The sequence below is a fragment of the Plasmodium malariae genome (assembly GCF_900090045.1).
Source record: "Plasmodium malariae genome assembly, chromosome: 3".
NCBI lineage: Eukaryota > Apicomplexa > Aconoidasida > Haemosporida > Plasmodiidae > Plasmodium > Plasmodium malariae.
The window spans coordinates 520,808-542,125 of NC_041777.1; the positions used below are offsets into that span (position 1 = coordinate 520,808).

The following is a 21,318-nucleotide window of genomic DNA, read 5'->3' on the forward strand; positions in this document are numbered from 1 at the left end:
GTTAAACATATAGGACTGTACATATATATATGTACGTACCTATAACTGGCAAGCTTCTTCATTTTCATCAGCATACTAATATCCTATGGACAGAGGGTGGGGAAGATACATATAGTTCGCTTTCCTTCCAACACTAACATCACCTTCTGATCTTTTAAGGAGCAGTTTATATAACTACCCCCCACCATTTATACAGTCTAATGCACATTTTGTTTCTTATTCTCTTGGGACTTGAAAATACTCCTATTTACATTTTGATGCTTTACAAAATAAGTCAAAAATTTCATAGCATCTTTAAATTTAATTTTTCCTATTTCTATATCAGAAAAATGAGAATCAATATTTCGCATATTTAAGTATACCATAATTGCAGCAATAAGAACTCTAAAATAGTCAATAATATTTAACATAAGATATATAAAATTTGAATATTTGCTATCCATATATTTGTCTGCAAGCAGTAGTCTATACATATTGTCTGAAAAAAGGGATTCTACTAAATTACGCGGGTTCTGATCCTCTATATTATTCTTTAAATAAAATGAACGTAATCTTGTTCTCATATTATCTTCATGTATTTTAAGTTATATATATATATCTTCTAATTTCTGTTCACCTTGTTGTTCATGACGTGTTGACTTTAGATGAATATTGAAAAGATTTAACGTTTTATTTAGTATATCTACATAGTAATCAAAAAATAGAGAATACGAAAACAAAGCAGGTTCATTAAATAATTTTTCTTTATTTCCATAATCAAAAAACAATTTTAAATATTCATTCAAATCTTTGATATAATCTTTGATATCTCCATGAATCTGTTTTAAATATTCATTTATCTTCTTCCTTTCTGCAGTAGCATTATTATTAGTGCTTTTATAATTCTTTTCATTTAAATTATTTACTAAATTTGTAGCCATATAATTTAAATAAAAACAGCATGATAGATCTAAACAAGTACACATAGAATCAAACTATTTGTACGAAGTATAATATATATCATTCATACTTATGGGTTCTGTTTGCATTATATTTTCTACTAAACCTTGTTTATCTAATTGTAAATATAAAGGTAGCGATTCAAAGCTTAGCTGTAATGCATCTTGCTTTTGTAATATTTCATGTAAAAAAAATAAAAATGTATAAACAATGCGATGATATGCATAATAATATTTTTCAATCTTATTCTCATTTAATGGATTCATTTTGTTGTCAATCTCTATAAATTCTTCATAAGAATGTGTAAAATTATTTTCACATATATCCGATATACTTTTGGAAAGCTCTTTAAAGCACTTAAGATAATCTTTCGTTAATTTTTTAGACATATTAACTATATCAATTTTTTCCTTATAAAATAATGTTGATAATCCAAATAAATGAGAGGATACTTTATCATAGTCTGTTTTGTTATAATCCATGTTACTACTGTCAGAAATACTAGAAATACTAGCGCAACTACTTGCCTTAGATAATGTACCTTTCGATTTTAATATTTCTTTTTTCTCTTTACAGTTACATGCACAATGTTTATCATTATTTTTATAATATACCAAATTCTTACCACTTGTTATAGTACGAATATAATGTTTCTTATAACTCTTCTTATCATAGTCATGACTAGTTGTATTTATTATATGGAACTTTTCTTTATTATTATCTTTTTTTTTATTTGTTTTTGTATATGCACGGGAATTGTTCATTTTTATTTTTGCGTCAGATTTTAATTTGTAGTCCTTTCCTCCTAAGGCATTATAAAATTTTATAATACCTAAACATAAATTACAATTTTTATAATATTCATCATTTGATGAATCCCTATTCTCTTGCTTCTTCTCAACTTTATTATCAAACCTTATTTTTTTTTTTATGGTCATTTAGTGTACTCTTGGTCGATACACTGCAACCTGTTACTACGCCATTTCCTCCACTTTCACCTGCACTGTTCATACATTTCGCTTCTTCGCTGTTGAACAATTCGATTTTACTTTTGATTTCTTTTCGTTATGTGATTTGTCAGAATGCAGTTCTGCCAGTATTCTGGAGGAGCTACAAATCGAGCGGTTGGGAAAGAATCAAAGGGGAAAAAAAAAAAATATATGTATATAAATACATATATATTATATACACATGTATATATTTATGTACATACGTATACATTTATGTACATACGTATACATTTATGTACATACGTATACATTTATGTACATACGTATACATTTATGTACATACGTATACATTTATGTACAGCCATATACATTTATTACAAACGTCCACAAATAACTACGCATGAAGAACAACATTGTAAGTAGCACTAGCGTAATCTCCTTTTTATAAAGGATTTTTTTTATATTCACTCAATGTTTATTCGTTCGTTCGTTTGTTTATCTGTTTTTTGATGATTCAATTTATTATTATTTTTTTAAATTACTTGTTTTGTGCCAATGATTCAAGCGCACAGGTTGAATGAAGGTTTGTAGCTTGTTTAAAGATGTAAAATGAATATAAATAAAAGGAGAATATTAAAAGGACGATTACCTTTTTAATCATCCTTAAAAAGATAAATTTAAAGTTTGGAATAAGGGGCTTTCATCTAAATGCATAAGACTGAAACTTACTGTATATGCATATTTTTGCGTATATTCATATATTTTTTTGTTTGCTTGAATTTGCACGTACATGTACAAATACATACTTATACCCATATGCACATATATATATATATAAATATATGCAGGAAGTATGGGTGCATATGATTGTCTACAATATCCCTTTGATAAATGACGGCATATATGTATACTTATTAAAAATTAAAAAACGAGACCTTATTAAAAACATGTAAAATTATGTTTATTATGATTATATTATTTTTAGCTTCTCTCTTCCTTTCTTCGCTCTATTTTTTCTTGTTCTCTTTACTATTTAATAGTATATATATATATATATATATATATATATATATATATATACGTTTTAGTATTAAAATGTAAAAAGAAAGTAGACGTTAGAGTCTTAATAAAAATGTGCTAAAAATATGTATATACAAATATGGACAAAATAATAAGAATAAAATACACAACTTGAAAAAAAAAAAAAAAAATATAATAAAATAACTCTCAGCAAAGATTAAAAATTCATAATTATTTTTAACCCTTAAAAAAATTATAACAATGAAATAATGGAAGCAGATGGTATACTAATTAAAATCATAAATTGTTAAAAGTTCATATAATGAAGGCATAAATTTTAATATATTATTAAAATGATGGGTATAAAAATGCAGCATAAATAATAGCGGTAGAAAATGTCCATTTAATAGGATATAATATTATACATAAATATGTATGAAAAAAAAAAATTGATCAGAAAAACAAATAAATAAAATATTTACTATACTCATTTACTGTTCCTTATATTTGAAATATTAGATAGATGTCCAAAGGTGTTATTACCCCAATACTAAAAGAGTAAATTATCTTTCTTACATTCAAAATAACGTAATTAAATGTAAATACGCCAAACGTTAATTTAATTAAGCATATATATAATAAAATATTTTAACTAAGATATTATATTATATATTATTAATTTATATGTAAACATTTATAAGTATTTATAATTAAACATATGGGGAATTATTCTAATAACTTTTTAAATTAAAAATATTTAGTAAATATTATGTACTTCTTTTAGTTTTTATATATTTTATGCAGTTTTACATAATTTTTGTGGTTTTACCTATATAAATGAATATCTATCTATATGCACGAACTACAAAAAAAAAAAAAAAAAATTAATTGTAAAGTAATTTTTGCAACCCACTACCTCGTAAAAATTTTCAGTTATATAGCAAGGGTTCTGTAAAGAAAAAAAGGATAATACTATATATATAATAAGGAAAACAAACAAAAAATATTTTGTTAACCAATTTTACATGAATACTTTTTTATATAAGAAAAAAAAAAAAAAAAAAAATTTTAGATATAATGCACGAAAAAAAAAATAAATTATTCAATAAGGTAAAATATACATTTTTATTAGAAAGTATTTGAAATATTAGAAACATTAGAAAATATATTAGCAAAAATTGGAAAAAAATTGGAACAGTAGAAAAACTATAAAAATAATTTAAAACTAATTCATGGGTGAATTGTTTTTCCCCCACCTCTATTTTACTTCTCGTAGGAGGTTAAAATTTTCTAAGGCAATTGTAGACCATTGCAATTTTATTATAAAAAAGAATTCTCTTTTTATTTTTAAAATAATATACTTACATATATTTATATGTATACATGTATATATAATATTATATATATATGATGCTAGCTCCTTTTAACTATTTTTTAATAGTACATTATTGTGCATATATACATATATATATGTATATTTACACGTGTATGTAACTATAGAAAACTGTTTGTGTTAATAGAGAATACACTCTTTATTCTGCGTTTTACTGTGAACCATTAAAACTACATATATATATATATCTTTATCAATAACAGGATAAATTATATAAATTCCTTATATAGGAGAGAATAAAATATTATTTACAATAGTATTATAAATGAGACAGTGTGTCCGAGTGGTTAAGGAGTCAGACTAGAAATCTGGTAGGCTTTGCCTGCGCAGGTTCGAATCCTGCCGCTGTCGAAAATAAGTTTTCCACTTTTGAATATTAATATTATTTTAATATTATTGATATTAAAATAGGAAACCATTTTATAGTTGTTTTAAATGGTTTAATTTTTTCAAAATTAAAAAGAATACTTTAATTATTTAAAAAATAAAAAAAATAAACATTAAAATGTGTAATGCACGAAAATGCTATATATGCATAAAGATTTATTACATATTTATGTGCACTTGTACGTAAATTCGAAAAATTTATTTTCCAAATTTTTGCTACGTTTTGCTGCGTATATATAAGGGAGGAATATATATAATTATATACTGTATGTATAAGAACAGTTATATTATTGAATTATATCTGTTGCTATCCCGTTTCTTTAAAAAATTAAATTATTTAACTAAGAGGAAATGATTTACCTTTTATAGTAAGTCTTTTGATTATTTTATTTTTCCAAATAATATGCGTACTTACGCTTACATATATAGATAAATATTTAATTATAGTATATATATATATATATATATATATATATTCATCTATTTACGTATTTATAATATGTATTCGTAGAATTAAGGAATGGAAAAATTATATCTTAGCTCTTAGGTTAAATTCTGTGTAAACAAAAGAACTACAAAAATAACTTCGTACAACTTTGCCGAAATATTAGATAAACACGGTCTCTCTCTCTTTTTCTTTTTTTTATAAAATCTTTTATAAATTTGTCGTTAGATCACGTAGAATTGACAATTTGTGCCTAATTTAATTCTGTATAACTTCTTTATGCATTCTCATCGTTTAAAATGGCATTAATTAATCATACATTATATATAATACGTTGAGCGAAAAATAAAAATTTCCTATCGTTATATTTTGCTTAATTTATTGCAGGTTAATATAAATAGCTGCTCATGTAAAAAGAGACCTAAACCATAGAAGTATGTAATGAATTGAGGGAACTACATACAACGAAAAATTTATTTCAAATTTTTATCAAATCTTCCTCTGTTCGCTCAATAATTATACCAAGCACCATTGTAATGTAAATGAATGAAAGTCAATGCATAAATGAATTTATATTTACGTATATATATTATATGTATGAATAAATAAATAATATATACCTTTTTAAATTCTTGCTACAAAGAAAGAGGGCTCTCCCCTCTTAATTTTTTTCCTAAAAATGTTATTATTATTATGCATTAATAATAATTGAATTTAAAATAATTTGATTATAACGAACTACATATATATATATATATTAAACATATATAAAAGCTATGATTTCTTTTAATATTAATATTTATAGTTAACACAAAATTATTTGTGTTTTCTCTATATTAAATAAATTTAAGATACAGAAGGCATAAATACTACAAACACATTTATTATTATTCCCACTTCAACTGATCCATGTGGGTTTCGAACCCACGACCTTCGGTACATAAGACCGACGCTCTAACCACTGAGCTAATGGATCTCATGATATTAAGTTTTCTTCTTATCTAAAAATGTCGTTAATTTGAATCCTGTTTATACTTGCCTTTAATTCATTCTAAAAGAGAGGGAAAAAAACTGTCAAAAAATAGATTTAAATATAATTAAATAAAATAAAATACAGCGCGAAATGGATAAAATAGAGTTAAATTAAGTATAGTAAAATAAAAATAGAAATGGCATTAAAAGTGAAAGATAATTTGCAGAGGTTTTTCTTTTTTCAAATTTTACTCTTTTGGTACAATTTATTATCCTTTTAAAAAAAAAAAATAATTTTGGGGTATTTCTTAACGTTCTGTTTTGCGTTAAATTTAGCTCCTTTCTCGTATTTTTCGATACACTTTTTGTATTTTTCTTCAAAATTACACATATTAAGCTGTACAATTATATACATTATATATGTACATATATCTACATACACATATATATGTACATATATCTACATATACATATATATGTACGTATATCTACATATACATATATATGTACGTATATCTACATATACATATATATGTACGTATATCTACATATACATATATATGTACGTATATCTACATATACATATATATGTACGTATGTTCATGTTGCTATTAAGGACATGAACTTTTTCATTATAAGTCACTTTCATAACTTTTTTTTTTTTTTTTTTTTTAAAGAATTTTTATTTCAAAAATTTTAAAGCAGTTATACGAAATGTTAGTTATGTAGGATACCATCCAAATGAAAATTTCTCTAAAGAAAGAAAACTAATAAAACAAAGCCTTCAATAATCATAAATCATACATAAAAATATATAATCGCATTGCTATAACATTACAGTAACATTACAATAACATCACAACGACATTACATTTACATGTGTGCATAGTATACGATGTCGATATGAAATACTAGCACTTTTATTATAAACAAGGGAGAAAGGATATAAACTGTGTACACAACACTCCTATATAAAATTAAAAGGGGATATCATACAAAAGGATTGTATAAAATGTATAAATTAAAAATGTACTTTTATTATTAAGTGTCTTTAATGGAGACAAAAATAAATGTTTCTCCTTTTGTACGTAGCAATAACAAAAAAAAAAAAAAAAAAAAGAAAAGGAAAGGAAATAACGAAGGTTAAAATAAATGAAGGGGAAAATAAAAAGTAATCAGTAAAGAATAAATAAATGGGCTTACGGAATAGGGAATTAAAAATGAAGGACGAAAAATGATACATCACAGCTGCAAAATAATAAATATTACGTAAAAAACTGTACGTACAAAATCGTACGCGAAAAAATGTAACTGCAAAATTAAAGTGGGTATACGATAAAAAGTACGATACAAAATGACGAATGAACAACACATTTCATTCTTCCTTATTTATTCCAAATCAAATTTCAAATGCAATTTTCCTTATCCTACTTATTAAAATTTGTTTTATTATATGTCCTGACTTCCTCATATGTTTCACAATTTGCTAAAACATAAATATTTCGATTTTCTTCCTCTATCAATAATAGAATTCATGGGCCTATTAAATTTTTTAAGGCAGAAAATTTTATTCTGAAAAGGAAAAAAAAACGTGTACATTTATTTGCTCATCATGTGTACTTTCTCTATGTAATGATTGAAAATATAAAAAGTATGTGCTCAAATATGTAGCAAACATGTACGCACATATATACGTAAATATACACGCACATACACACAAACATACATACATACATGTGGCCTTATGCAACGTTTTACAACAGTGCGAGTGCAGGGCAATGTGCTCATACATCAGTCAAGCTCATAAACATGAGCACACTTGCTCGTGCGAAGTGCTAAATAGTCTATTTTATTTGCCTCTTTTTTTTTTTTTTTTTTTTTTTTCTTCACTTCTTTTCTTTTGTCGCTTCTGGTATTACCTCCTCCTGACACGTCCCGCCTGACCCGCATACAAATTTGCGTTTTCATTAGCTCTTGTTTTTTTCTTTGATTCGGGGTTTTGAAATGTTATAACGACAACTGATAGGTTGTCTAAGGACTTTCTCTTATACGCTAGTTGACATAGCGCTTCTGCAGCGACATCTGGACTTGTACTTTCGACCAAAGACGTACGAACTGTATTAACTGCTTCCTGAGAAGTCATAACATCGAAAATCCCATCACAACAAATTATTAAAAATTCATCATCATCAGTTAATTTGATTTGAAATAAATCTGGTTCACAAACTAATCCTTTTAATTTTTCTTTCGTCTTTTTGTCAAATGAACCAAAGCCTCTACATACTCCTAGACAACCTCCTAGGTAACCTTCATCATCTAATATACCTCCTGATTTTATAATACGCTCTTCTTCTTTTTTATTTGCACTTGCTCTATGATCTACTGTTACTACAACAGCCCTACCATTCTTGCTTAAAACACTTCTACTATCACCTATATTTGCAATATATAACACATTCTTAAATATGATACTAACACAAGCAGTACTACCACTCGAAAAATTCGAATGATTATCTTCTTCATTATTAATAGTCTTTTTACATAAATGTTCATCCATAGACTCAAAAGCGTATTTTAGTGAATTACATATACCATTACCTTTTATAAAATACGAATAAACGTGTACATGCAATAATTTTTTTATAATATTTACTGCTTTCTCCCCATTATGACCATCATATATAGCACAGTACATATAGTATGGGGGGGAGGTCTCTGCATTCTGCACTTTATACAGCATATCGTAGTATTCTTTGTCAAACAGTTCATCAATAGAGTTATTATTGTTACTGTTACCACTATTACTGCCACAAGTAGCACTACGATTCGTGCTCCCATTTTTACTTGTGTTCAAATTTCTATCGTTATTGTTTATATTACTCTCATTAACTACCTCCCTGTATTCTTTGTTTATAAAATCGTTTATATTTTCTATAGTTATCACTCGGTCCTCATTATATGTTCTGTTTCCTTTGGACGTAAAAAATCCTGACTTGAAATTGGTAAATGTTTCATTTTCGTTACTCTTTCCGTCCTTTTCATAAATTTTACATGATCTGCTATTCATACTGTTAATACTACTAAAATTGCAATTGTCCTTAGTACTATACAAGTCCCTTCTATAATCTGTGCTTTGCTTTATATGAACATTTTTATCATCTTTTATTATATGCTCGTTTTGACTAAAGCACACTGTTTCCTCCTCTTTAGTAAAACTCATTGACTTACTACTTAAATAATCTATCTCTGTATTCTTTTTCTCTTCAATGTGTACATCTGTATGTTTACTTTCTCCTATTTGATTACCTCTTTCTGATGATATATATACATTCTTCTCATAACTTACACTGTTGCTAATAAATGGTTTATCCCCTTCAGGTACTGCTGATATATGTATATCACCACTTCTTCTTTTTGCATTTACATAGACCATTTCGTTTTCCATCTTATGGTAAGAATATTCGTAATTCATAATTTCCCTATCGTGTGTCTTATCAAATGTAAAATGGTCCTCCTCAACCTCATTTGTTTTGCATACATTTCTGTAATAGGTCTCTTTTTTATTTATTTCTAAACCATCTTTTGAAAAACTATTTCTTTTTATGTCCTCGTTGCTATTTTTTTCGTTAATTGTATATGCGAAACTGCTATTATATTTTTCACTATTAACGGGGTAATATATTTGGGGATCCTCTGCATTTACACTATACTGTTTTTTCACATTGTTAGATTTTTCCTCTTCCTCCTTCTCTTTTTCTTCCGCTTTCTCCTCCTTTTCTTCCGTTTTCTCCTCCTTTTCTTCCGCTTTCTCCTCTTTTTCTTCCGCTTTCTCCTCCTTTTCTTCCGTTTTCTCCTCCTTTTCTTCCGCTTTCTCCTCTTTTTCTTCCGCTTTCTCCTCTTTCTCCCCTTTCTCTTTCGCTTTCTCCTTCTCTTTTTCTTCCATTTTCTCTTCTGATTCTTTTTCCTCTTCTCTCTTATTTCCATTATTTTTCAAATAATTACCATATCTATCATACTCCAAACTAACGTACCTACACTCACTGCGTACATTACAATCGCTATGATAACTATAATTTTTCCATACTGTCGCAACGTTATTTCTGTTTCCACTGATACTACGAGTAAAGTGTGCGGGTGTGTCTAGACTTCCTCTATCTATGCTTAAACTGTATCCCTTGTCACGACCGCGTATCGTCGTGCAGCTACTTTCATCATTATTGTCCACATCGTTGTTATAACTGATGCTATTACAGTTATTATAGTCCACATTACTGGTGTAGTTACTTCTACCATTATACAATGTGTTGAACTTATGCGTCCTCAAGATATAATCCCCTTGTGAATACATCAGCTGCTTGTCGTTTTTACTTTCCACAACATAGATGCCATTTTTCGCGTGAACATGCTTATCGCTACAGTCGTCCGAATATCTACCAATTACATGTGCATCATTTTTTAAATCTTTAATATTGATGAGAAAATTTAAAAAGTATGTTCTACTATTAGGAGATGATACTATATTATTTGTGTAAAGATTAGAATTACTTACGTCTAAATTATATATAGATAATTCTATATAATTGTAATTGCACTTTTTGTACTCCTCCCAAAAATTTTCCTTGAAAAATATGGAAACACCTATATACAATATTTCATATTCCTTGTCAAATATTATTGGCACAATATAAAATTCATACTGCTTATTTTTAAAATTTGCATAATAATCTAACGTTGATATGAAATTTATCTTTTTCTTTTTCTTGTATTTAAAATCCTTGCACAGGTCTACATCTTTTTCATTATTTATGAAACATTTTAATTCATAATTGTTTAGTTGTTCTATTATATCATATATCTTTCCATATACATAAATCGAGTTATCATTTTCTATATTATCGTGTGTTTTTTTCATATGCAAATTTAATTTATTTTTTTAAAAAAGAAAAATGATTATTATGAAAAAAGGAGGAGGAGACACAAAAGAATATACATGCTCATTCGTATGTATATTTGTTCATATATATTTATATTTACTCACATGGAGCTTATTCGTATGTACATTTTTACTGTGTTCATTCATATATATATATATATATATATATATCGATTTATTTATTTACGTAAATAGATTCTGTAATAAATAATACAAATATAAAAATGCATTTCGTAAATTTCGCTCATTTCAAGTGTTTATGCATCCATTTTTACAGTTAAAAACAATCTACACGTTAAACAGATATTGCCAGTTAAACTAATATTACGAATTCGCAGAGTATATGTGTACATATATACATAAACAAAGGCACGTACATACATATATATATATATATATATATTTATATATTTATATATTTATATATTTATATTTATTTACTTGTTTATTTTTATGCATCCATATGTACCTACGCTTTAAAAGAGTACGTGTGCCACGTTTATACATGCTAAAAGTATGCATTATATGTGTATTTATTCATATACTTAAATGTTCCATATGCTATTCATATATACACATAAACTTAAGTACCCCATATGGCTATAAATGATTTTGGGGTTTTTTGATGCGTAAAATAGTTTGAAAGAGAAATGGAAAATACTTTTACTACACGTAAAAAAGAAACATAATTAAAATAAAAATTATATACAATAAAATGAAGTAAATTACGTGATGTAAATAAATGGACGCAAATTATGCTAAGTAAAAATTAAGAAAAAGGAATGGAAATAAAATGTACACGTAAAAAGGATATGTGAAAATAAAATTTTTACCAAAAAAAAGGAATTAAAATAAGATTTACTTGTTCAAAAACGTATATTTGTCAAATTTTTATTTCTAAAAAAAAAAAAAAAAATTTATATATATATATATATATATATATACATATATATATATATATATATATACATATATATATACATATATACATATATATATGCATATAGCTGTTAAAATACCCATATTTTTTACGTAAAAACCTAATTTTAATTAAATGATTGTGTACCTTATAGATAAAAATAAAATTTTCTTTTTTTTTATTTATACATAAATGTATAAGCAAAAATTAAAATTTACAAAAGGTCGAGTGAAAAAAGGCAAGCAAAATCGGGGTGCCCGCTTATTTTTCTTTTTATCTTATATTCAAATGTACACATTTCGCACTTAAATAATTACATAATTAGATAATTGAAATGTGTACATGTATGTATATATGTAAGTAAAGCCCTAAATACCCAAGTACATAGACTCGTGAATACATATACATACAACTTACCGGATGAGTGATATAATATTTCCAACGCATCCAACAGTTGCTAAGTAAAATTTTTGTTATACATATATATATTTGTACACATATGTGCACGTGTGTACATACATGTGCATATCTGTTTATATATATATATATATATATATTGCATATCGTATGCACATATATTTTTCCTGCCTTCTTTCTTTTTAGCGCCCCCTTAAATTTTTTTTTTTTTTTTTTTTTTTTTTGCTAAAAAAAGAGATTTAAATTTTTAAGGGTTTTAATAGCTGCCAAATGAGGTCGCTGTTCTGGTGAATTTATTTAAAATTGACTATCGAGAAAAATCATATTTATATATGTTAATATAAGTTGCCTCGTTTTAAAAACATTGCACAATAACCTGTACGTGGGTTTGTATATATATATATATATATATATATAAACACCCATATATATACACATACATATGCGTACATGCAGCTAAATACGCGCTTACGTTTCCCTGTGCTTAAACATTTTTACGAATGACAACATTCTCGTGTGTAGAAGTATTTTATAAAAATATGGTTATGCCCTTATAAAAATATATACTGCAAATGCTTAAAAATTATTCCACAAATAATATAACTTTAACAAATACTTTATTTTATTTTTATAAAATATCATTTTTTATGCACAATATTTGAGGGGTAACTAAAACTTCATTTTGCGTATGCTGTTATAAATTATACCACCAAAAAATAAATTTACCTTTTTTTGCTCAAGTATGAAAAAGAACGAAAAAAAAAAAAAGAAAAAAAAAGGACAAAAGGACAAAATAATAAGCTCATACATATGTTTATTTTGCACAGTTATGACTTGTATATGCCTTTTTGTGGCAAAAATTAAACGGATTACAATATCTCTATATGAGAAATAATCTTTACACTAATTAGGTTATTTAGAATTTTCTTTTATTGATAAATGCAAAGTCCAAATTACGAAGAAATATTCTTCGCATATGTTAACACCCTTTTTAAGAGCTCATTTCTCTTTGTTCTTGAGGCAAACGTAACATTTGCTATAAAAATGTTTTTTCAGAAATTTTTTTTCCTCCTCAAATTCTTCTTATCAGCTGTTGAGTAAAAACGAGCAAAAGGACTTAAACGCCGGATCTTTATTTTATTTTTTTTTATTTTATTATTTATTTTATTTTATTTCTTCTATATTAATTTTTTTTTTTTTTTTTTCTTTCCTCGCATATAATAGTTTAATGAAAGGGCTCTACAAAAAATAAGATAAAAACGGGAAAAATGCTTTAAAAAGGCTAGATTTTTAAAACAAAATTACTTCTTTTCCCAGTTCTATAGAAGTACAAATTGTAGTATTTTAAATACTTTAAATATGCAAAATGAAAGTCTTGAGTGTTTAGCTGCCATTTTACTGCTTTTAAAAAAGATAACATTTTTTTTTTTTTTTTTTTTTTTCCTATGTAGCATTGCTTCTTAACATTTTAAGGTTTAAATATATATGCATATATATATATAATGTATAAAAGTGCTACTTTTGTGAAGCCTCTTTAAAGTTATTTAGTAAGAGGATTGGCGCATATAAAAAAATCTGTAAGTTGTGTTACATATAGGATATATTACTAAGCAGGTTATAAAATAGCCGAGAGAGAAACGAAATATACAGAGGGTAAAAAGGAAAAGGTTGCTCTACCCCAACATTATTTATACGGTTATTGCGTAAATAGGTATATTTATAAAACACGTGAGTAGTACGTACGTGCTCTTGTTCGTTACGCTTCTTCCACACGTGTCTGGCTTATACCTGTGTTCTTGAGTCCCAAAAAAGGGCTTTCAAACAAACACGGCTTGGTACAAAAGGTTCATTGTTTTATCCCCAATGGATATGCGTATAACTACTCCATACGACGAAGAACTGGAAGATATAGAAGAATTCAACAACTGGATGCAAGCCCGTGAAATGCTTAAACATAATAAGTCATATTTAAATAAAAATGTTGATAGTGCTTGTCCGAATATTAAAAAGTTGGTATTACCAGGGGAAGCAGTGTTAAGTAAGGAAGATAAAGGTCGTTTTTTAAAAGGTAGTGGGTTATATGAAGAGAATGAAAATTTTTATGCATGTATATTAGGTACAGTAAACTATATAAACAAATTAGTGTATGTTGAACCATTAAGAGGAAAATATACAGGAGCAGTAGGAGATCTATTAGTGGGTAAAATAAAAGATATAAATAATGACAAATGGGTGGTTGAAATAGGTTCATATTGTAGAGCTTTATTATCTATTTCTCAAACAAATATTAGCTTATTTAGTCAAAGAATAAGATTATATAATGATGTTATAAATATGATTAATATATATAAGCCTAATGATATTATAGCATGTGAAGTACAAAGAATTTTAAATGATGGTTGTATTATTTTACATACTAGATCATCTATCTATGGTAAATTAACTAATGGAGTTTTAATCACTGTCCCACAAACTCTAATACAAAATCAAAAGAAACATATTTTTGTGTTTTCATGTAATGTTCAAATTATCCTAGGTATGAATGGTTATATATGGATTTCATCTCCTCTAAAAAAGTCAAAGGATACTAACCCCAATAGTATTGATGAAGATATTGAAGGGAACAAATTTGAAGAAGTTGATGATAATACTAGAAAAAATATTAGTATCATTAGTAATATTATTAAATTACTAGCAAAGTATCATATTAATATTAATTATGATATTATTACTAAAATATATATGCAATACACCACCAATAAAAACAATACCACCAGCTATATTTTAAAACCTTATGTGTCTGATTCGTACCTATTCAATTATATTGATAAGTTTATTAAATGAGCCCACTGCAATTCAATTTTGTGGGGTAAAATGGGTAAAATGGCTTATCATTTGGTGTATACGCTATTTATTTATTTTTTTCGGTAAAAATTACAACAACATGCCGTAGGACGAAGGTGTGAGACATTCATCTATGCGTAACGTTATCTTAATTTTTTACAATCTTACTATCCTACTGTTTTGTTATTTTGTTATTTTACTATTTTTTTATTTTACTATTTTTTTATTTTACTATTTTTTTATTTTACTATTTTTTAATTTTACTATTTTTTAATTTTTTTTTTTTTTTTGGATGACCAGTTTATCTTCCCATAAGCAAGCCATTGAATTGTGTTTATATCTTTAAATGTTACCCCTTTCAATTTAAGGTAATTTTTTTTGTCGTTTAAGTGGATTTGCCAAATGTAAGTAAAAAGTTAACATCTCATAAACGGGGGACTAAACGGATGGATATGTACGTATGTATATATATATGTAAGTATTTATGCTTATGTATGTATGCATATGTATACATGGGTTTATGGGCACCATGTAAATAATGGAATTAAAAGGCCGTTTTTCAAATTATTGATACCTATGCTAACGCACACACACGTGAAGTGAAATGCAAGACTGTATCGTTATCATACATGTGTACAACTGCATATATGAATGCGTCAGATCATCGTAAAGTCTTTTTTTTTTTTTTTTCTTGTTATTTGGTTATATCGTTACTTTATTTTTTATTTTATTTTATTTTTTTTTTTCCCTTTAATTTCAAATTCTAAATGGCTTCCATCTGTAGATGAAAAAGAAATACGGTAAGTGTGAAATTGGAAAAATTGTTTAAATAAGCAAAATTAGCAATTATATGTACATAATTTTTTTTTTTTTTTTATTCTCCACTCATATGCCCTCTTCTTTTCTTCTGTTCTTTCTTCTTTTTAACTCATTATGCATGCTTGGGACCCTTGAAAAGAGTGCTTTTATTTTATGAACTTAATTTTTCTTCTTATGTTTAAGTCTTCTTCATATTTAAGACAACAGTTTGCATTTTATTTTTCAAAATTTCATGATTTTTTCTACTACTTTTTAAATGAAGCTGCAAATATTTTCTGTCTTTTTTAAATTTTTCCATTTCTTTATGCATTTTATCTTTATCATTCACCAATTTGTGGTACTTCTTACTATTCTGATCAACGTTTTCTTTCATTATATTTATTCTGGATTTCATATAATTTATATCATTATCAATAATTTCTTGAGCTTTGGACATTTTATGTTTATTCTTTTTTAAAATTGATATCCTACTTTTATATGCATTATTCTTATTAATTTCAGACGCTATATTATCCTCAAGATAAGAATTTTCTTCATCAAATTGTTTAATATTTTTTTCTAATTTTTTTAATTCTTTATTACCATCTGATAATTCTTTGTTTAGCTTTTTTGTCATAGCTTCTAGTTGTTTTATTCTATGGATAGAATTTATAATGCCTTCTCTATTCTTTTTTAACTTTAGCGATATAAAATTTGTGTAATTGTTCATATTAACAGATACTTCCTTTACATCTTTTAAATTAATTGAATCTATTTTGTTTATTATTTCATTTTCCGATACGTTTTGTCTCATCTTTTTTTTCTCTGTTACATTCATCTTAAATGAACGGATGTAAGGATATAGAAGGAATGATTTTATCAAGTAGCTAATAGTGCAAGGGAATGCATATAAAAAAAAAAAAAAAAAAAAAATACACTATAGGCAGTGATTAATTCAATCAAGTTGATACTACTTATTGACAAAGGGGGGGAACACTGCACCTTTGTTCATTACTCAGGTGCAAACATATATCTGTACGGGTGTGTGTGGGCATATATGTACATGTACGGATATATAAATGTTTGTATATAAATGTATATGAGAATATACGAACTTGCGAACACACGGCGATTAAGAGAAAAGTCCAGCTTTATTTTTTAAACAGAAATTACATTTTGTAAGGAGCCATAAAATTAGCAGTAAAAGTCGTAAAAACAAAAACAACAACAAAAGAAAACGTGGTGAACAAATGAACGAATAAAAATGCATGTACAATGCATATAACAATATGTCTAATGAGAAGGTCTTTAAACAATTCCTTATAAAAACACAATACTTTTTTTAACAAAAAAAAAAGGGAATAATATACTTTTTTATAAGACTTAACTTTTTAATTAGAACAAATGGACAACGTTTAATTATGCACACGCATATACAAATGTGTACGTATTTTAATATGAATTGAAATTATAATATGAATTGAAATTATAATATGAATTGAAATTATAATATGAATTGAAATTATAATATGAATTGAAATTATAATATGAATTGAAGTTATAATATGAATTGAAGTTATAATATGAATTGAAGTTATAATATGAATTGAAATTATAATATGAATTAAAGTTATAATATGAATTAAAGTTTTAATTTGAATTTGTATTAAAATTATAAATTTTTTTTTTTTTTTTTACAGCTTTTTAGACATATGCATACGAATTTTTAAAAATACCCAAATGATGGATATATATTTGTACGTATAAAAAAAAGGGGTACAAAATTATAAGCTCATAAGCTACCTTTACATGTGCTTATTTTTTTTCGTTACATTTTTTTTTTTCTTTTGTGTGCATAAGACAAAGAACGAAAAAAAAAACAACAAAAATGAAAAAAAAAACAAAAAATGAAAAAAAAAAACAAAAAATGGAAAAAAAAACAACAAAAATGAAAAAAAAAAAAACACAAAATGACCTTTATTAGGTAAACCAGTTAACAATTTGCACCTTGCCCATTGAATACTGACTCAAGAATAATTTGAGAAAAAGGTATGTTGCATTTGAATTAGTGCAGACATTTCTGCTTATTATGTGTTACGCGTTATGCGTTATATGTTAAGTGTTATGGTAAGTGTGCTATGTATTATGTTTTATGAGTTATAGTTAGTTATATATCACTTAATTGTGCTTTTACCTGCGATGTTACGCCATAGACATTGTAGCATTCAGCCAAAGGATGTTACACATTTTTTATATGCCCTTTTACCAATATATTAAAGGAACAACGTTATACTTGGTAATGTGTGTACATGCTGTTATTTTTCTTATCTTTATCTCTAACTTCTGTCTCTATCTTTTTTTTATTTCATGTACCTATGGCATCTCACGCAGTTTTGTATACTATATATGAACACCCCAAATACATTAATCCTTTTAAATATTACGCTTTACAGTTTATTTTGTAATCCGTGTAAGCACTTATTAAAAGAACGTAATTTATTTTTCACATGAAGATTTTAAATCTTTCGCTTGATTTTTTAAAATAAATAAAACGAAAAAAAATGGGAAAGAGAAACTTCCAGTTTTGTCAAACTTCTTCTCTCCAGTTATAGTTTATTCATATTATGTTGCAATAATGTTTTTTTTTTTTTTTTTTTTTCCTTTTTTCTCTTTTATATTTCACCTATTATATTCTATCCTTTATGTTTTATGCATAACATTTATCCATTAACATTTCGAATTATATTTTTTTTTTTTTTTTTTTTAAATATTATGCCAAACATAATATTAATACGCGCGTGTGCGAAGCGAGTACATATATTCGCTTAATACCTTTACCTACATTTTGAAATAGTTCAGTTCCATTTTTACAAATAAACACGATGCGTGTGATACTTAGAAATTTTGAAATTAAATTGACTTTTATTTTGGCACATGGTTAATTAAATCAATGTGCCGGTTATATGATTTTTTTTATTTTTCAAAAATTACACAAGTGAACACGGATGAAATGTTATACATAAGCACATACGCACATACGTACACACGTGCATACGTACATACATATATGCATATATACATATGTACATATATGTGTACGTATATATAATGCAAAAGTGAGAAATATCCAACCAAAAGGAAAAAAACTACTTATTTAATATCATCTTAATATTTTCTTTTTCATTTTCCTCGCCTATTACACTTTCACATATTTTTACGAGTTAATTTTGCGTTTATTCCTTTTTTTGAGTTAATTACTTTTTTTACGTTTTTTGCGTTTTTTGCGTTTTTTGCATTTTTTACTTTTTTTACGTTTTTTGCGTTTTTTGCATTTTTTACTTTTTTTACGTTTTTTGCGTTTTTTGCATTTTTTACTTTTTTTACCTTTTTTGCGTTTTTTACTATTTTTGCTTTTTTCGCAATTTTTTTTTTTTTTTGTTTTTTTTAATTTAGAAAATTAATTTGAATTTTTTTAATCATTTCGCTATTTTTTATTATTAATCATACCTACAGAGGATAACTCGCTTAAGAGGGATCATTATATGCATATTGTTTTGGTTAAAAGGAAGAACTTTTATAATTATGCACGTAAATTCGTTAATGCAAGTGTTAATGCGTGTACGTGTGTGCCAATATATTTGTATGTATATGTATATCTGTATGTGAATATCTGTGTTTGTATGGACGCGTACCAGTGGCACTGCCTTAACATTTTCCCATTCCCGTGCAGTTAAACTACTTTCAAATTAGCAAAAAAAAAAAAAAAAAAAAAAAATATATATGTACATATATATATATATATATAAAACTGGGAACGTATAATATGGTAAACATAAACTGGCCGGGGCTACTCAAGTGGTCTACGAAATATGCAGGTAATTTTTAATCATGTATATGGACATTTCTCTATTTTTGTGAATTAAATAAGAGCATAAATGTGTTGAACAGTGAAAGTGAGATGCTGTCGTTTGTTGAGTAATTATGTTTACATGGTATCTACTCAATATATCTATGTAATATATCTACTCAATATATCTATGTAATATATCTACTCAATATATCTATGTAATGTATCTACTCAATATATCTATGTAATATATCTACTCAATATATCTATGTAATATATCTACTCAATATATCTACGTAACGTATTCAATTCATACGTGTACGTACCGATGTTGTACTTACGTAGAATGATGAATATTCACGTGCTGACGAATGAACATATAGACGTGCTTCGATGTATGCTCCCTGAATAGACATACGCGTACCTTTTTATTTTATTATATTTTATTTTATTTTTCCTAAAATTGCAGACGGTACGATAGATACAAACAAACGGTTAAGTAAGGAGGACATTGAATTTTTGCAAGGTGCAATAAAGGACGCATTAAGTCAAATAGAAGACCCATACGAAGCAATAAATGAAGCAGTTCGAAATTTTGAAAATAAAGATGAAGGTATAATATTAGCATCAGCTAAAATTGTAGAAAGATTAGTGGATGAATATCCTGAAGTAGCTAGAAATTTAGACAAAATTAAAGCAGTAGATCCATTATTAAAATTATTAGATAATAATAATAATCATATTTTAGAATCAGTATTACAAATATTTTCTTTAGCTTTATCAAATAATCCAGAATTACAAGATTCGGTATTTAAAAAAAATGCTTTAAAAAAATTATTAATAAAATTGCAGGAGTCGCAAAAAACAGTTATTGATAAAAAATTAATTACAGCTATTTCAGCTTTAATAAGACATCATGATGAAGCAGAAAATAAATTTATTGACTATGGAGGTATTGGTTTCTTAGTGTATGGTATGCAAACTAATATATACAAATATCAAGAAAAATCAGCACTTCTTTTAAAACATTTAATTCATCAAAATAAAATTACTTTTGAGTTATTTCTTAAAAATGAAATTATGAAAGGACTTATATGTTTAGCTAATAATAAAAATATTGATGAAACAGGTATACAATATGGGGAAACTACAGCAGAACTATTTTTAGCTTTAATGCAAAACCACAGACACAAATTAGCAAAAGCAGGTTACTTACATAATTTAAAAAAATTAATTGAAGATAGACTAGTATATCTGCGCGTTGTTCAAAACAGTGCCTCCTACGATGTGTCTCATGAGATTGAGTTATTTAATGACTGCCTTAAGTTAACGAAGTAAGTCCTCGACAAATGTCTCGCCTGTGGGCGAACTGCTGCACATTCTTGTAAACATACACACGTACATATATGTATGTATATGCATATACATATATATACACATACATATATATACAC

The 21,318-nt window shown here is 26.2% G+C and overlaps 4 protein-coding genes, 2 non-coding genes and 1 pseudogene across 6 annotated transcripts, besides 1 other annotated feature; 3 read left to right on the forward strand and 4 right to left on the reverse strand.

The window, feature by feature from the left end:
• Nucleotides 1–197: 197 nt before the first annotated feature.
• EVP1 lies at nucleotides 198–1,877 on the reverse strand (annotated as a pseudogene).
• Nucleotides 198–1,877: a sequence feature (erythrocyte vesicle protein 1, putative, pseudogene).
• Nucleotides 1,878–4,571: 2,694 nt separating this feature from the next.
• On the forward strand, nucleotides 4,572–4,653 carry PMUG01_03020100.1. The gene has a single exon. It is a non-coding gene (tRNA).
• Nucleotides 4,654–6,037: 1,384 nt separating this feature from the next.
• Nucleotides 6,038–6,110, reverse strand: PMUG01_03020200.1. Its single transcript has one exon. It is a non-coding gene (tRNA).
• Nucleotides 6,111–7,638: 1,528 nt separating this feature from the next.
• On the reverse strand, nucleotides 7,639–11,018 carry PmUG01_03020300 (protein phosphatase PPM1, putative; the record flags this gene model as incomplete). Its single annotated transcript, XM_029008832.1, has 2 exons — nucleotides 7,639–7,678; nucleotides 8,026–11,018. 2 exons carry the CDS (start codon nucleotides 11,016–11,018, stop codon nucleotides 7,639–7,641), a joined length of 3,033 nt encoding a protein of 1,010 aa, XP_028859419.1.
• Nucleotides 11,019–14,238: 3,220 nt separating this feature from the next.
• RRP4 (exosome complex component RRP4, putative) lies at nucleotides 14,239–15,219 on the forward strand (the record flags this gene model as incomplete). Its single annotated transcript, XM_029008833.1, has 1 exon — nucleotides 14,239–15,219. One exon carries the CDS (start codon nucleotides 14,239–14,241, stop codon nucleotides 15,217–15,219), a length of 981 nt encoding a protein of 326 aa, XP_028859420.1.
• Nucleotides 15,220–16,216: 997 nt separating this feature from the next.
• Nucleotides 16,217–16,855, reverse strand: PmUG01_03020500 (conserved Plasmodium protein, unknown function; the record flags this gene model as incomplete). Its single annotated transcript, XM_029008834.1, has 1 exon — nucleotides 16,217–16,855. One exon carries the CDS (start codon nucleotides 16,853–16,855, stop codon nucleotides 16,217–16,219), a length of 639 nt encoding a protein of 212 aa, XP_028859421.1.
• Nucleotides 16,856–19,840: 2,985 nt separating this feature from the next.
• On the forward strand, nucleotides 19,841–21,202 carry PmUG01_03020600 (conserved Plasmodium protein, unknown function; the record flags this gene model as incomplete). Its single annotated transcript, XM_029008835.1, has 2 exons — nucleotides 19,841–19,892; nucleotides 20,334–21,202. The coding sequence occupies 2 exons, from the start codon at nucleotides 19,841–19,843 to the stop codon at nucleotides 21,200–21,202; spliced, it is 921 nt and encodes a 306-aa protein (XP_028859422.1).
• Nucleotides 21,203–21,318: the final 116 nt, after the last annotated feature.